The sequence below is a fragment of the Benincasa hispida genome, chromosome 3 (genome assembly GCF_027475165.1).
Source record: "Benincasa hispida cultivar pf3 chromosome 3, pf3_genome.v1.1, whole genome shotgun sequence".
Classification (NCBI taxonomy): domain Eukaryota; kingdom Viridiplantae; phylum Streptophyta; class Magnoliopsida; order Cucurbitales; family Cucurbitaceae; genus Benincasa; species Benincasa hispida.
Window position 1 is genome coordinate 18,977,897 of NC_143480.1, and position 11,450 is coordinate 18,989,346.

General features: G+C 34.4%; 2 protein-coding genes across 2 annotated transcripts; one reads left to right on the plus strand and one right to left on the minus strand.

Annotated features, from left to right (window-relative positions):
- The first annotated feature begins 1,817 nt into the window (after window positions 1–1,817).
- On the plus strand, window positions 1,818–3,969 carry DIM1B (Ribosomal RNA adenine dimethylase family protein). The gene is made up of 3 exons (XM_039025952.2): window positions 1,818–2,371; window positions 2,448–3,103; window positions 3,459–3,969. Exons 1-3 carry the CDS (start codon window positions 1,970–1,972, stop codon window positions 3,526–3,528), a joined length of 1,128 nt encoding a protein of 375 aa, XP_038881880.2. The 5' UTR covers window positions 1,818–1,969; the 3' UTR covers window positions 3,529–3,969.
- Window positions 3,970–4,295: 326 nt separating this feature from the next.
- On the minus strand, window positions 4,296–10,466 carry ROT3 (Cytochrome P450 superfamily protein). The gene is made up of 9 exons (XM_039025951.2): window positions 9,026–10,466; window positions 7,711–8,035; window positions 7,437–7,586; window positions 7,082–7,336; window positions 5,454–5,543; window positions 5,279–5,357; window positions 4,983–5,089; window positions 4,760–4,887; window positions 4,296–4,615 (listed from the first exon to the last, which is right to left on the minus strand). The coding sequence occupies exons 1-9, from the start codon at window positions 9,235–9,237 to the stop codon at window positions 4,525–4,527; spliced, it is 1,437 nt and encodes a 478-aa protein (XP_038881879.2). The 5' UTR covers window positions 9,238–10,466; the 3' UTR covers window positions 4,296–4,524.
- Window positions 10,467–11,450: the final 984 nt, after the last annotated feature.

Here is an 11,450-nt window from a genome sequence, read left to right on the forward strand (position 1 = left end):
TGAATTAACATTTATAACTCTTTATTGATGACAGCCAATTGATAACATTTATTATCTACGAGTTTTAAGGCATAAAACCTAACTATATCAAATATGTAAAACAACATTTAATTTATTGATTATAACAAAGAAAGAAAAATTGGCATACCTTAGGACCTATTTTTAGCGGGGAAAACAATAAGAACTTGTGTTGATAACGTGTTATAAAATTTGGGAGCATAACGGAACACATATATGGAGAAAATATAATATACCTAAAATAACAAAAGAATATAAAACAATATATATATATATATATATATATATATATAAAATAAATAACTTAAATAAAATAAAGAAATAAAGAAAACAAGAAAATCATGAAATGATGGAATTTTCTCTAAATTTTTCTCCCATAGTGGATTTCTCACCAATCTTCATCATTCTACAAGATGCATAAATTACCACTATTTATAGGAGAATTGTCAAGTAGGATGTGGTTATTAGAACACTAACCATGTATAAATTTGTGACAAATGGGGTAACATGTTTAAGGAAACATAGTCTTTTTTGGGATGGACATCTATCTTCTATAATATTTATAATAATATTAAATATAGATGTGTACTCCAATATATATATATAGTTGTGTACTAAAAAGACATTAAATAAATATAGCTGCACAAGCAAAAGATGCAACCAGGGGTTAGAAATGGCTTCTGCTTTGAGGCCATTTACTATGTGAGAACTGAGAGCCCATAAATTATTGCCTGGAATTGGGTCTATTTAGGAATTTTGCACTCAATATCGGCCCACGAATTTAGGGGCCCCCCTCAAGGACGTGGACTTTGTTATTTTGAGATATATGTTAAAAAAAAATAAATAATAAATAAAAGCAAACTTCATTAAAAACAACTAATCACCAACACAATCCCCACGAAGAATAGAAGATAACTAATATGGAAAATAAGACTCCCCATAGGCCTCATACACTTCTTCAACCGAAGAAGGTAGGGTACCAAAAGAATAAACAACTGCACGAGCAAGCGAATGAACCACGACATTACAAGAACGACAATAATTAACATAAAAAACAACACCCGCCAGCAAAACAATCTCAAACGTAGCTTCAACAACGTTTTTTGTTTTCAAAATATCAGTTGACGAGTCATTGAGTACATGGATAATCTTCTTCCTTTTTCTTTATTCTGTTTAAAAAAATTTATTTTAATAGAATATATTACATTTTGTGGTGGAATTTGAATATATAATGAAGATATTACTCATTTCTAATTTGAAGAGAAGTAAATATATTCATAGTGAGCAAACACTATTTTTTATTAACTCAATTTAATTATGGAAAAGTATATATTTTTAAAGTTGTTACATTGAGGGTTTTGTAAGAAAATCTCTTACAATCTCCCATTTATCATCAAAACGGATAGTATCAGGCACATATTAATTGAATATGATTATTAAATGGTTAAAATCACTCTTTATCATTTTAAATTACTCAAAAGATATTTTTAATAATTAAAAACAATTTTAATGCTACAAAATTGTGTTTTAAAATGTTAAATTAGACATTAAATTGACTTTGAGTATATTTTGATGTAATTATAAACATGATTTTAACCAATGTTTACATTTTAAACACGTCGATGTAATTTTTGTTAGCAAGATATGCTCTAACGTAACTATAAACAAAAAATCAATAAACACAGATTATCTCTTATCTAGAGGTTGGATATTGTACAAAGCCATTGTTCGAATTGGGTGGAAAAAATCTGAAAATGAAAAAGGAAAAAAGGAAAAAGATTTCGGTGAAGATTCGTCAATTCGGGCCTACAATTACAAAGCGCCGACTGGATTGCAATTTGCCGATTGATTCGAGGACTCTCTCTCCCTTCTTCGCAATCAACGAAGCTTCGAAACTTTATGCAAATCTTCATGTTCTTTTGCTTCTGCTTCGGTTTGTGAAGAGACCCAAATGCTTCGTCCCCACAAAAATCTATGCAGGTTCATCTATGGCCTGAGCCACCATCAATCCCTTCACTGTATACGTTCAGCATCCACTTATCAACACAACCAGAGAAACCATGGCGCAAAGGGAAATGTTCGAAAGAAAGATGAGAACGAAGAAGCCCATTTGTATTTCTACAAGAGTAGAGGCCAACACATTCTTATGAACCAACGAATTCTGGACTCCATTGTTCGAAAATCTGCCATACTTCGGACCGATACGGTCTTGGAGATCGGACCCGGCACCGGAAATCTGACATTGAAGCTTCTGGAAGCTTCTCAAAAGGTCATAGCCGTTGAAATTGATAAAAGAATGGTCGAGGTTCTTCACAGACGCGTGGCGGAGCACCAATATGAAGACCGTATTTGTGTAAGTTAAAATTGCTATCAACGTGTTCGATGAAATGTCTGACAGAGGATAAACTGCTGGCAGTGGGGTTTTGTAGGTCATATGCCAAGATGCTTTGAAATGTGAGTTCCCTCGTTTCGACCTCGTTGTGGCCAACATCCCTTATGGGATATCTTCGCCGCTTGTGGCCAAGTTGGTATACGGGACAATTCCATTTCGGAGTGCCACGCTTCTACTTCAGAAAGAGTTTGCACGGCGATTGTTGGCGGATCCTGGTGATTCTGAGTACAATCGTTTGGCTGTAAATGTGAAACTGGTGGCTGATGTGGAGCATGTCATGGATGTAAGCAAGAGGGACTTTGTTCCTTGTCCTAAAGTCGACTCATCCGTTGTGATTATCCGTCCCAAAAAGGAAGTTCCAGATGTGAACCTGGAAGAGTGGCGGGCGTTCACTAGAACTTGCTTTGGCAAGAAGAATAAGACACTTGGTGCAACATTCAAGCAAAAGAAGAAGCTGATGGACCTTATGCACTCAAATTCAGAGAATGGGTATAATTCCTTCAAAGAGATGGTCATACAGGTTCTAAAATCTGGGGACTTCGAAGATAAGAGGCCTGTGAAGTTGTGTAATGACGAGTTGCTACATTTGCTAGCGTTGTTTAATCAGGCTGGAGTATATTTTCACGATGGATCAAAGCTTCAAGATGCAGAAAGAGGAGTCTTAGCTCATGCCTACAGTTCAGAACTAGAAGAGTAATTTTCCTGCTTCCTTCTCAATGGTCAGGGCAGTAGCTCAACAACCCATTTGGGAAGAAACATTAGTCTTCCATTTGGAGTTTCACTGTAGTTTCTTATTTTATTACTTGAGTTATAATTTGCAGTCTTCTTAGGAAAGAAATTGGAAGATCACTTTTTATAGTTAACTCGAGGCATCTGCCTCAAAGATTGGTGGTTTGTATAACTTAAGTTACAAAATGGAGCGTATTTTGATTTGATTGCTGAGTTTGTTAATCCTATGACCTATAGCTTGGTTATTTCTCAATTACATACTCGCAAGATTTTTGTAATTAGCTTCTTTTGCTAGTGTAAAAACAAATCAAGATTGCAGGAATGGAATGGAAAGCTTTGAAGCGTTGAGCCAATTTGCAAGTGCAATAGAAATGGGCTTCAGCATTTAAGGAAAGCCATCATTCATCAAATGGCACAGGATCTGGATTCCTAATGCCATCTCTGATTCGCCTGTTCAGCAAACGGTACTTGAAGCGGAAGGATGATCAGATTAAGATGTATAAATTAATCTGCACCGACAGAGGAACTGAATTTTTGGGTATTTCCCAACGCCCAAAAATGGGGAGACAGTAATATGGTGGATGGTTTGAATCATGTGAACTGTGATTGTCATGGGAGGAGGACGCCCACTAGTGGGCTCTACCAAACTTCATATCATTGACCCACTTAGAATTGTGATTGGCATGGCCAAATAAACGCACCATCCACAACTCTCTCTCTCTCTCTCTCTCTCTCTCTCGTTACGTTTATTTTGTACTAATTTGATTGACAGAATTGAAATTGAAATGATGTAAGAATCTCTATCCACTACTATTATCTTCTTTTGATTACTTCACAGCATTTGATGTTGAACGTTGGATGTGCTCTATCGTAAGTTGATGTGATAGAAATTGAAGGCAAATTCAAACACGCATGCTTGGTATTAGGAGAAAAATGGTTGTCAAAAGATGAACTTCTTGTTCTCTGAGCAATATTCCAAACTAGCAATTTGAGTCTCCCGCAAGCTCCTCACCACAAAATGTTGAGGGGGGGAATTCAAGGCAAAAAAACTTTATACATGGAGTTGGGTACAATGAATGCTATTCAATGGAGGAAATGGACAAAGGAAGGACCCTTTTGAACTGTCAAAAAGATGGCGACGCACGAACAAGAATCATAATTCAGAATGGTAGAGGAGCTCCATGTAAAGTAAAACTAGAATTCCTGTATCAGTACAGTTATGGCTTAAAAAAGAGGACCCCTCGTGGGTCTGTCTAGCTATATCTATCTCACAAAAAAGAAAAAAAAACTTGGGTCATTGAATATATTTACATCTGTATGAAGATCTTTTTTGCCTTATTTCCTCGACAGCTTGGTATTGAAGTTGTTGAAACGATTGAATCCAATCAAGAGCTTAAGTTTGTGATTGTGATTGGCAGCTTCCTTCTCATCTTCACTGTCGGAAAATGGATGATTTCATCCTTTTCAGCTCCCCATCTGCTTCATTTGCAGTTATGTAATGTTACTATTATCCCATAATGGCTTTATTCCCCCACTTCTGATTAGTTTCAATTACAAGAAGATTCTCTTGATAGATTTTTTTCTTAAATGAAGACACACACAAAGAGAGAAAGAGAGTACTTGTAGGTAGTGACGAGATGATGAAGGAAAATTGAGATTTCGAGCCTGGCGAGTTCGATGCCAGGACATAGCCTCTGTCCCCCTCCAAAAGGTGTAAAGTTATGGTTGTTTGTTGTAGACAAATTTTCCTGTTGATTTTTTTTACAATTGTAGCCATATTTCGATCAATCATAAAGATTAAAATGAAAGTAGATATATTACATTTTCCTCTCTATTATCGTACCTCCCATCTCCATGGATCAAACTGATGTGGGTTTGCATAGTTCTTTTCATCCATATGAACTGAGATAAAAGATGCCAAGACGCACCATCCTTGTGGTATTAAATAGTCTGCAATCAAATATAAGATAAAACCCCAATTAAATCAGCACATAAGTAAAACAAACTAGAAAATCACCTATCCAAGCATAACTCGGTGGATAAGACACTAATAGCACCTCAAAAGTCAACGATTCGACCCAACCCTCATAATTGTTGTTATAAAAAAAAAAAAAAAAGCAATAATTTCCCCTTACAAACCTTTGATTCGCACATCTTTTTGAGCTTTTCTCCAAACCCCATTGATGATATTAGCCATTCTTAATGTTTCACTAATCACCTAATTCAAAATGGAAGCAGACAAAATCAATCAGCATAAAAGAAGAAGAGCTTTTCAGTAGTTTTGGTGTCAAAATTGAAGTGTTATTAAGCTTACATTTTGAGTGAATAGCAGAGACATGTAATCCGTCCACCTATACTCCTCCCCAGAACCATTCTTTTGCTTCTTCAGTTTCATATTCTCTTCCTAATTTAATTAACAAAAACAAAAAGAGAACTTGAGTAATTCCCACCAATCTTAAATAATTAGAATCCAGAAATAAACACATGGCTGCCACAATTGTAGTTGATAATTATACGCCATCGGATGTAGATTTGAAAATCTACATGCTCCAATAATCACTAGATATAAATTCCCGATACTTTTGTAGTTTTTTTCACATACAACTGACGACGTAAGACTCTCAGTCACACTATAGTAACCTCCCCGAATTAATAACAAGAAGCTGGGAATTTAAATTGATAAATGATGATGTTAGTTGTGAATTAAATTTAAATAAGAGGAAAAGGGAAAAGAGAGGAATATGGAATAATAATAATGGAAGAAAAGGGGTGAAAAAAAAAGGGAAATTAGAAGGAAAAAAGAAAAGTGAGAGTGAAAAAAGAGATTTTAATTTAAGAAATGAAAAAGGGGGAAATGGCGACAATGAGACAGGTAATGGTCTCTACACGCGCAGCCAAGGAGTTAATTGGTGGTCCTTTTATCTGACAAACACGCATCAAAATCTCAATCTCAATATCGTACGGCCACGAAAGCTCCACATCCTCACCTCATTTTCTCTGTCTCTCTCACTCACACGTGCGCTCCCCGCTCGTGCGTCTCCCTCCACTTATATATATATATATCTTTCTTCCTACTGATATTAATATATCCTCCTATACTCTGATAACGACTTTTTACAAAAGTCAATTCTACTTCTAATTCTAACCCCACACCCCCTTCTATCCTTTTATTATTATTATTATTCTTAAAATTAAATCACAAGTTTGTGTCATCAATTTTTATGATTGACTTTAATAAATCTTTTACCTTATAAAATAATAGCTAAATTGATTTCTGAATTTATAATTTCAACCCTATCTATAACTTTAATAATTGTATATCATATAGTCATATACTTATTAGATACCTTTTCAAATTTGTAGATCTATTCTTAGGTTCTAGTAAACACAACATTGACCAATGAGACTAGTTTTTCAAAAACATGTCAAGTAAGCTAATAAAACCATTAGGACATGTTTGGCCCAAAGAATTCGTGAATCATGATCAAAGGATATTAATTCAATGATTTATTAACTCCTTTCACTGTGAATACTATACCATAACAATTTCCTAAACTTTTAGTCGTGACAATTCCAACAATAAATGCTAGATTTACCCATTATTATTATTTCCATTCAACATGTGAGCATACGTATATTTTGAATATCTAATTTTTTTGACCGAGAATATATTATACAGCCCATTGATTATATATGCTCATGTTGGTCATCTAATGATTATGTGACTAACGTACTAAAATGATTTTAAAAATAAATAAATAAAACCATTATGTGACTAACATGATTTGATTTGATTTTTCTTTTATTTATTTTTTGGGAACATGGTGGTTATTAGAACGCACACTCTTGAAACCGACGGTTTTTGCCCCCAGACCCCACCCACCCTTCCAACTCATGATTCAATCCTAGCCGTTGGATCGCAAACGGGAAAAAGAAACGTACCATTAATTGGGCAAGAGCGCGGGGGCAATCGCTGAGAAATTTAACGGCGAGTGTCATGGCCATCGGCACCGTCTCCTCGCCGGGAATCATCAGCTCTATGATGTGACTGCTGATGAAATCCAATGGTAGCCCTTGAATCTCATCGTGATCCTGTAAGAGCACGTCCACCGCATCCCTCGGTGCAACCTTCTCCTCCACCCTCGATTTTCTGTCTTCCACAATCTTACTCACAATTTTCAACAGCTTCTTTCTGGCCTGTATAGCCCAGCCCATTCAACGCAACCACAAAATCAAGTTAATTAATTAAATGGGTTTGAATTGAAATTATGAACTTATTTAATTAAAGAAAATAAACCTTCAAAGATTTATATAGCCTAGTTCCAGGTAATTTGATGGGTATACAGATCAAGGCTTTGATAAACTCTTCAAACTCCCTTTTCAAAATCTTCAACTCTTCACCAGGTCCCACACTCATCAACACCTTCACCAATACCTCAAATGTGATCTGAAGAATAGTAATTGAAAAAAGGAAAAAAAAAAAAAAAAAAAAAAGATTAAGTATGACCCATATATAAAATAAAATATAAGTAAAAGAATATTATATATTAAAAGAGAAAAAGAATTGAGACCTGTTTGGTTTCAGTTTGGAGATAAACCAATTGAGAGGAATTCCAATTGGAAAGTCTAAGTTGAACAGTGTTTTGAATATCTTGTGTAATCTGGGCTTTGAGTTGAGGGGACCTTAGGAAGGCTCCTATCAATGTATGAACTCTTTTTTGAACATTTCCATTCATTCTTAGAATTGAAAATGTACCAAGTAATTCTGTTATTGATTTTGGGTAAGCTGGGATAAATATGTTGCCATGGTTTTGTAAGACAACCTTGTTCACCTCTGAATCAGTTGATACTATAATGGGTGTCCCCAAAATGTTGGTTTTAAACACATTCCCATACCTGCAACCACAAATCAAACCATGTATACATTATTGTCTTTTTACTTTTGAATTTTTTAATAATCTATATAAGTTGGGATGATTTCATCAGACTATTTTGGTTACACTATCTTTACAAGAAATGGAACCCAATTCACAGTGTGTAAGGTGTAGTTTACTGCAGCCAAGTCAGAAGTCTGCACTTTAACAAAAGAGCAAAGAAAAGACTGTTGTTTTTAGTACTTTTTTGGATCAAAATTGCAACCAAAGATTTACCCACATGGAAATTTCTTCAAAAGTACATGGTGGTTTTTAGGCTTTCAATTCTGACCCTTTTGAGAATTGCCTCATCTCATTACATCAAACAGGAGAAAATAAGAACAAGCAAATATTGCCTTTTTGTTAAAATTAAAATTATTATTTCTCTTGCATGTGTGATATTATTTTTTTTTCCTTTTTATAAACTCCTTAATTATTAATCCTCGTCATCATCCTTATTCTCCTACCCTTTGTAAAATAATTAAAAAGAAAATCAATCCAACTAATTGCTAGCTCGGCTTAATCATAACAACATCCATTAAAAAATTAAAATTTTCATTTTCTTTTTTTTTTTTTGAAAAAACATAATTACCATCACAACTTTAATAATGGTGAAATTTGTTAGGTAAAAGTATATATCAATAATTTAGTAAACACGTCCAGCTAATGAATCATGGTGGTACTCATCATTTTTATGCTGGGTTTTGTGTACTATCTTGTAATGCAGCAATATAGAAAGAAAAAAAATATATACATATGATCCACTATTTATGGTAAAAAAAAAGGGAGAACATTTTCTTAGAGAACTGAGTCAAAAAAAGCTGGACATGCTTGGTTTATGTTATGAATGTTTGATAGGCAACTGGGTGTTTCCTATCGAAGGAAGAAGATAAAAAAATAAGTTAAAAAGAAAAGCTTCTTTTTTTTTTTTTTTTTAAGAAGACAGAACAAGAAAAAAGGGAAATTGACTTACAGAGATTTGCGTTTGTCCATGAAGGTGACAGGACGAGAAGAATAGCCAGAAGAAATGAATTGAAGAGTTTCACCAAAGAAAGGCCAACCCAAATTCCCTCTAGGAATCCCATCGTTGTTTCCAATATGATTCTTCTTCTTCCTCTTCAACCAAAACCAACCTAAAATAACAACACTCACAAACCAAACCCAAAATCCCAAGACCCATTCCATTTCTTTTACACCCTTCAATTCCTTTTCTACCTAGCTATACCCTCTTTGATTAACCCCCAAAACCCTATAAACAAAAAAGGCTGCAACTTTTTTTCTTTTTCCCTTTTTTTTTTTTCTTTTCTTTTGAGTCAACCAAGGCAAGACTTTTTTACTTGGCTATCAATCACTTCATGCAAACAAAGACTCAGTTTTATGTCTCTCTTAAAGAGAAAAAGAGAGAGAAATAGAGGAAGGGAAAGAGGAGTAGGAGTAGGAATGGGCTAATAGCTATATAGCTTTGTCCTTTGTAGGAATTTAGGAAGAGGAAAGGATTTGGGAAGTGAAGGAGAGAAGTGGAATGAAAATCTTTTTGGGGTGTTGAGATTTGGAAGATCTAGACTATGCCTTATAACAATAAAAATGAATGAGGTGTGACCATATTGGATGGCCTAATATTGACACGCTTCTCCATATTTTTCTTTTTTCTTTTTTGTCTTCATTCCATTATGTAGATGTTATATTGTTACTTGGATTTCTCTATTCTAATCCATTTTACCCCACCAAACTTGTTCCTCCAAAAATGTTCTAAAATTGTACCTTTCCCATTTCCACCCATTAATGCCCTTTTCTCACTACTCTCCCTCACCAACCCTTCATAAAAACTTTGATATTTTTGTCCTACAAATATCAATTCCTAACTTCTTTTGTAAAAATTCACCGTCGACATTCGATCCTATAATCTTTTAACTTATGATCAGGATCAATCCCCTCTTAGTACCTTATTCTTATTCTATAACCAACATTTAATTTGTGCTTAAATTTATGGGTTGTCACCATCTTAAAACACATCCTTGAAAAAAGGGGGGAAAAAAAAAGTCAACTTCGAAAGAAGATTATCACACGATTATTGTATGAAAAGTTAGGATTTTGACTTAAATGGTTGTAACTAACGTAGCTTTCTCATTTGTTTATGTAAAACCGAGAGATATAAAAAGAAAAGAAAAGCAAATGGGTTCCGAGGGATCCGGGTCTGGAAAGATGTAGAAGTGAAAGAAAAACGTGGGTGAGTTAGCAAGAAGAAATGTGATTTGGTATAAAATCATATCAGAATATAAAAACCCCAACTTTCGAAGAAAATGGAAGTGGGGTTTCTTGGAAACTCTTCATCGCAGCCGACTCCTAAATTTTGATTGAGAAGAGAAAAAGGAAGTAAATGTAAGAAGAGGAAGAAGACGAGGAAGAAGAAGAAGAAGAAGCAGCAGCGAGAAAGAGAGTGTATTTGTAGAATGAAGGGGATGGCCCACCTTAGAAATGGCAGGGCACGTGAAGAAAGCCCACTGGGCCGTTTGGGTGGCGCCGGAAAAGTCCAAACGCCCTCGCCTAATCTAATCTAAACCCTATTCCATCCTTTTTTTTCTTTTTTTCCTTTTTTCTTTTTCACCACTTCCCATAATTCATTCATTCATTCGTCTTGTCCTAATCATGCTTCAGTACTTTAAACAACTGTTTCACAGTCTTCAATATCTCTCTCTGCAACTCGAAGTGAGTGATGGATCTACTAACATTGTGGACCCATCTCCTCTCCATGCATCCAGCCATTTCTCTAAACTCTCCTTTTCTCACTTTCCTTCTCACATCCTTCATCTTTGTGTTTGCTGCATTGTTAATTCATCTAAAAATTTCTAATTCCAGAGCAGTACATAAGTTTTTTAAAGTAACATATTCATCTTGTACTTGAATACTTGTATTGTGATATACTATGAATGTAAGCAGTATACAATTTTTTCAATACTAATGTATTACTATAAATTTTTCCACATCGCCAACCTAAGGATGTGATACTATCTTCATTGTAACCTCCAAGTTTAGAAAAGTTACATAAATTATTCGAGATCACATCCGAACAAAAAAAATTCTAGCATATAAAAATGTAATTAAGAAAAGTTTAAAAGAATTGAAAATTACCAATAAAGTACGTCTTTTTTTTCAGTGGCTGCATAAAAACTTTAAAGTTAGGCGTCCTTAACTTTGGAGTAATTGAAATAATGCAAATATCCGTAAATCAAAGAATTCGATATTGAAAGTATCAATAGATATCTCAACATCTTTAATTAATGCTGAGAAAACATAAAAATGTTATTTATTTAGTCCAATATGAATAGAAATATTAACACCAATATTTATAATTTAGTTTGGGAGTTAAAACAAATTAATTATTAATCTAATTTCGTGAT

What these genes read in the sequence shown, in the direction of transcription:
- DIM1B (XM_039025952.2), top strand. Translation starts at nt 1,970, where the DNA reads ATGCTTCGTCCCCACAAAAATCTATGCAGGTTCATCTATGGCCTGAGC. An exon ending in AATATGAAGACCGTATTTGT is followed by an intron (nt 2,372 to 2,447) that starts GTAAGTTAAAAT and finishes GGGGTTTTGTAG; the next exon opens with GTCATATGCCAAGATGCTTT. An exon ending in TACAGTTCAGAACTAGAAGA is followed by an intron (nt 3,104 to 3,458) that starts GTAATTTTCCTG and finishes TCAAGATTGCAG; the next exon opens with GAATGGAATGGAAAGCTTTG.
- ROT3 (XM_039025951.2), bottom strand. Translation starts at nt 9,237, where the DNA reads ATGGAATGGGTCTTGGGATTTTGGGTTTGGTTTGTGAGTGTTGTTATT. An exon ending in TCCAAACTGAAACCAAACAG is followed by an intron (nt 7,587 to 7,710) that starts GTCTCAATTCTT and finishes ACTATTCTTCAG; the next exon opens with ATCACATTTGAGGTATTGGT. An exon ending in GCGCTCTTGCCCAATTAATG is followed by an intron (nt 5,544 to 7,081) that starts GTACGTTTCTTT and finishes TAATTAAATTAG; the next exon opens with GAAGAGAATATGAAACTGAA.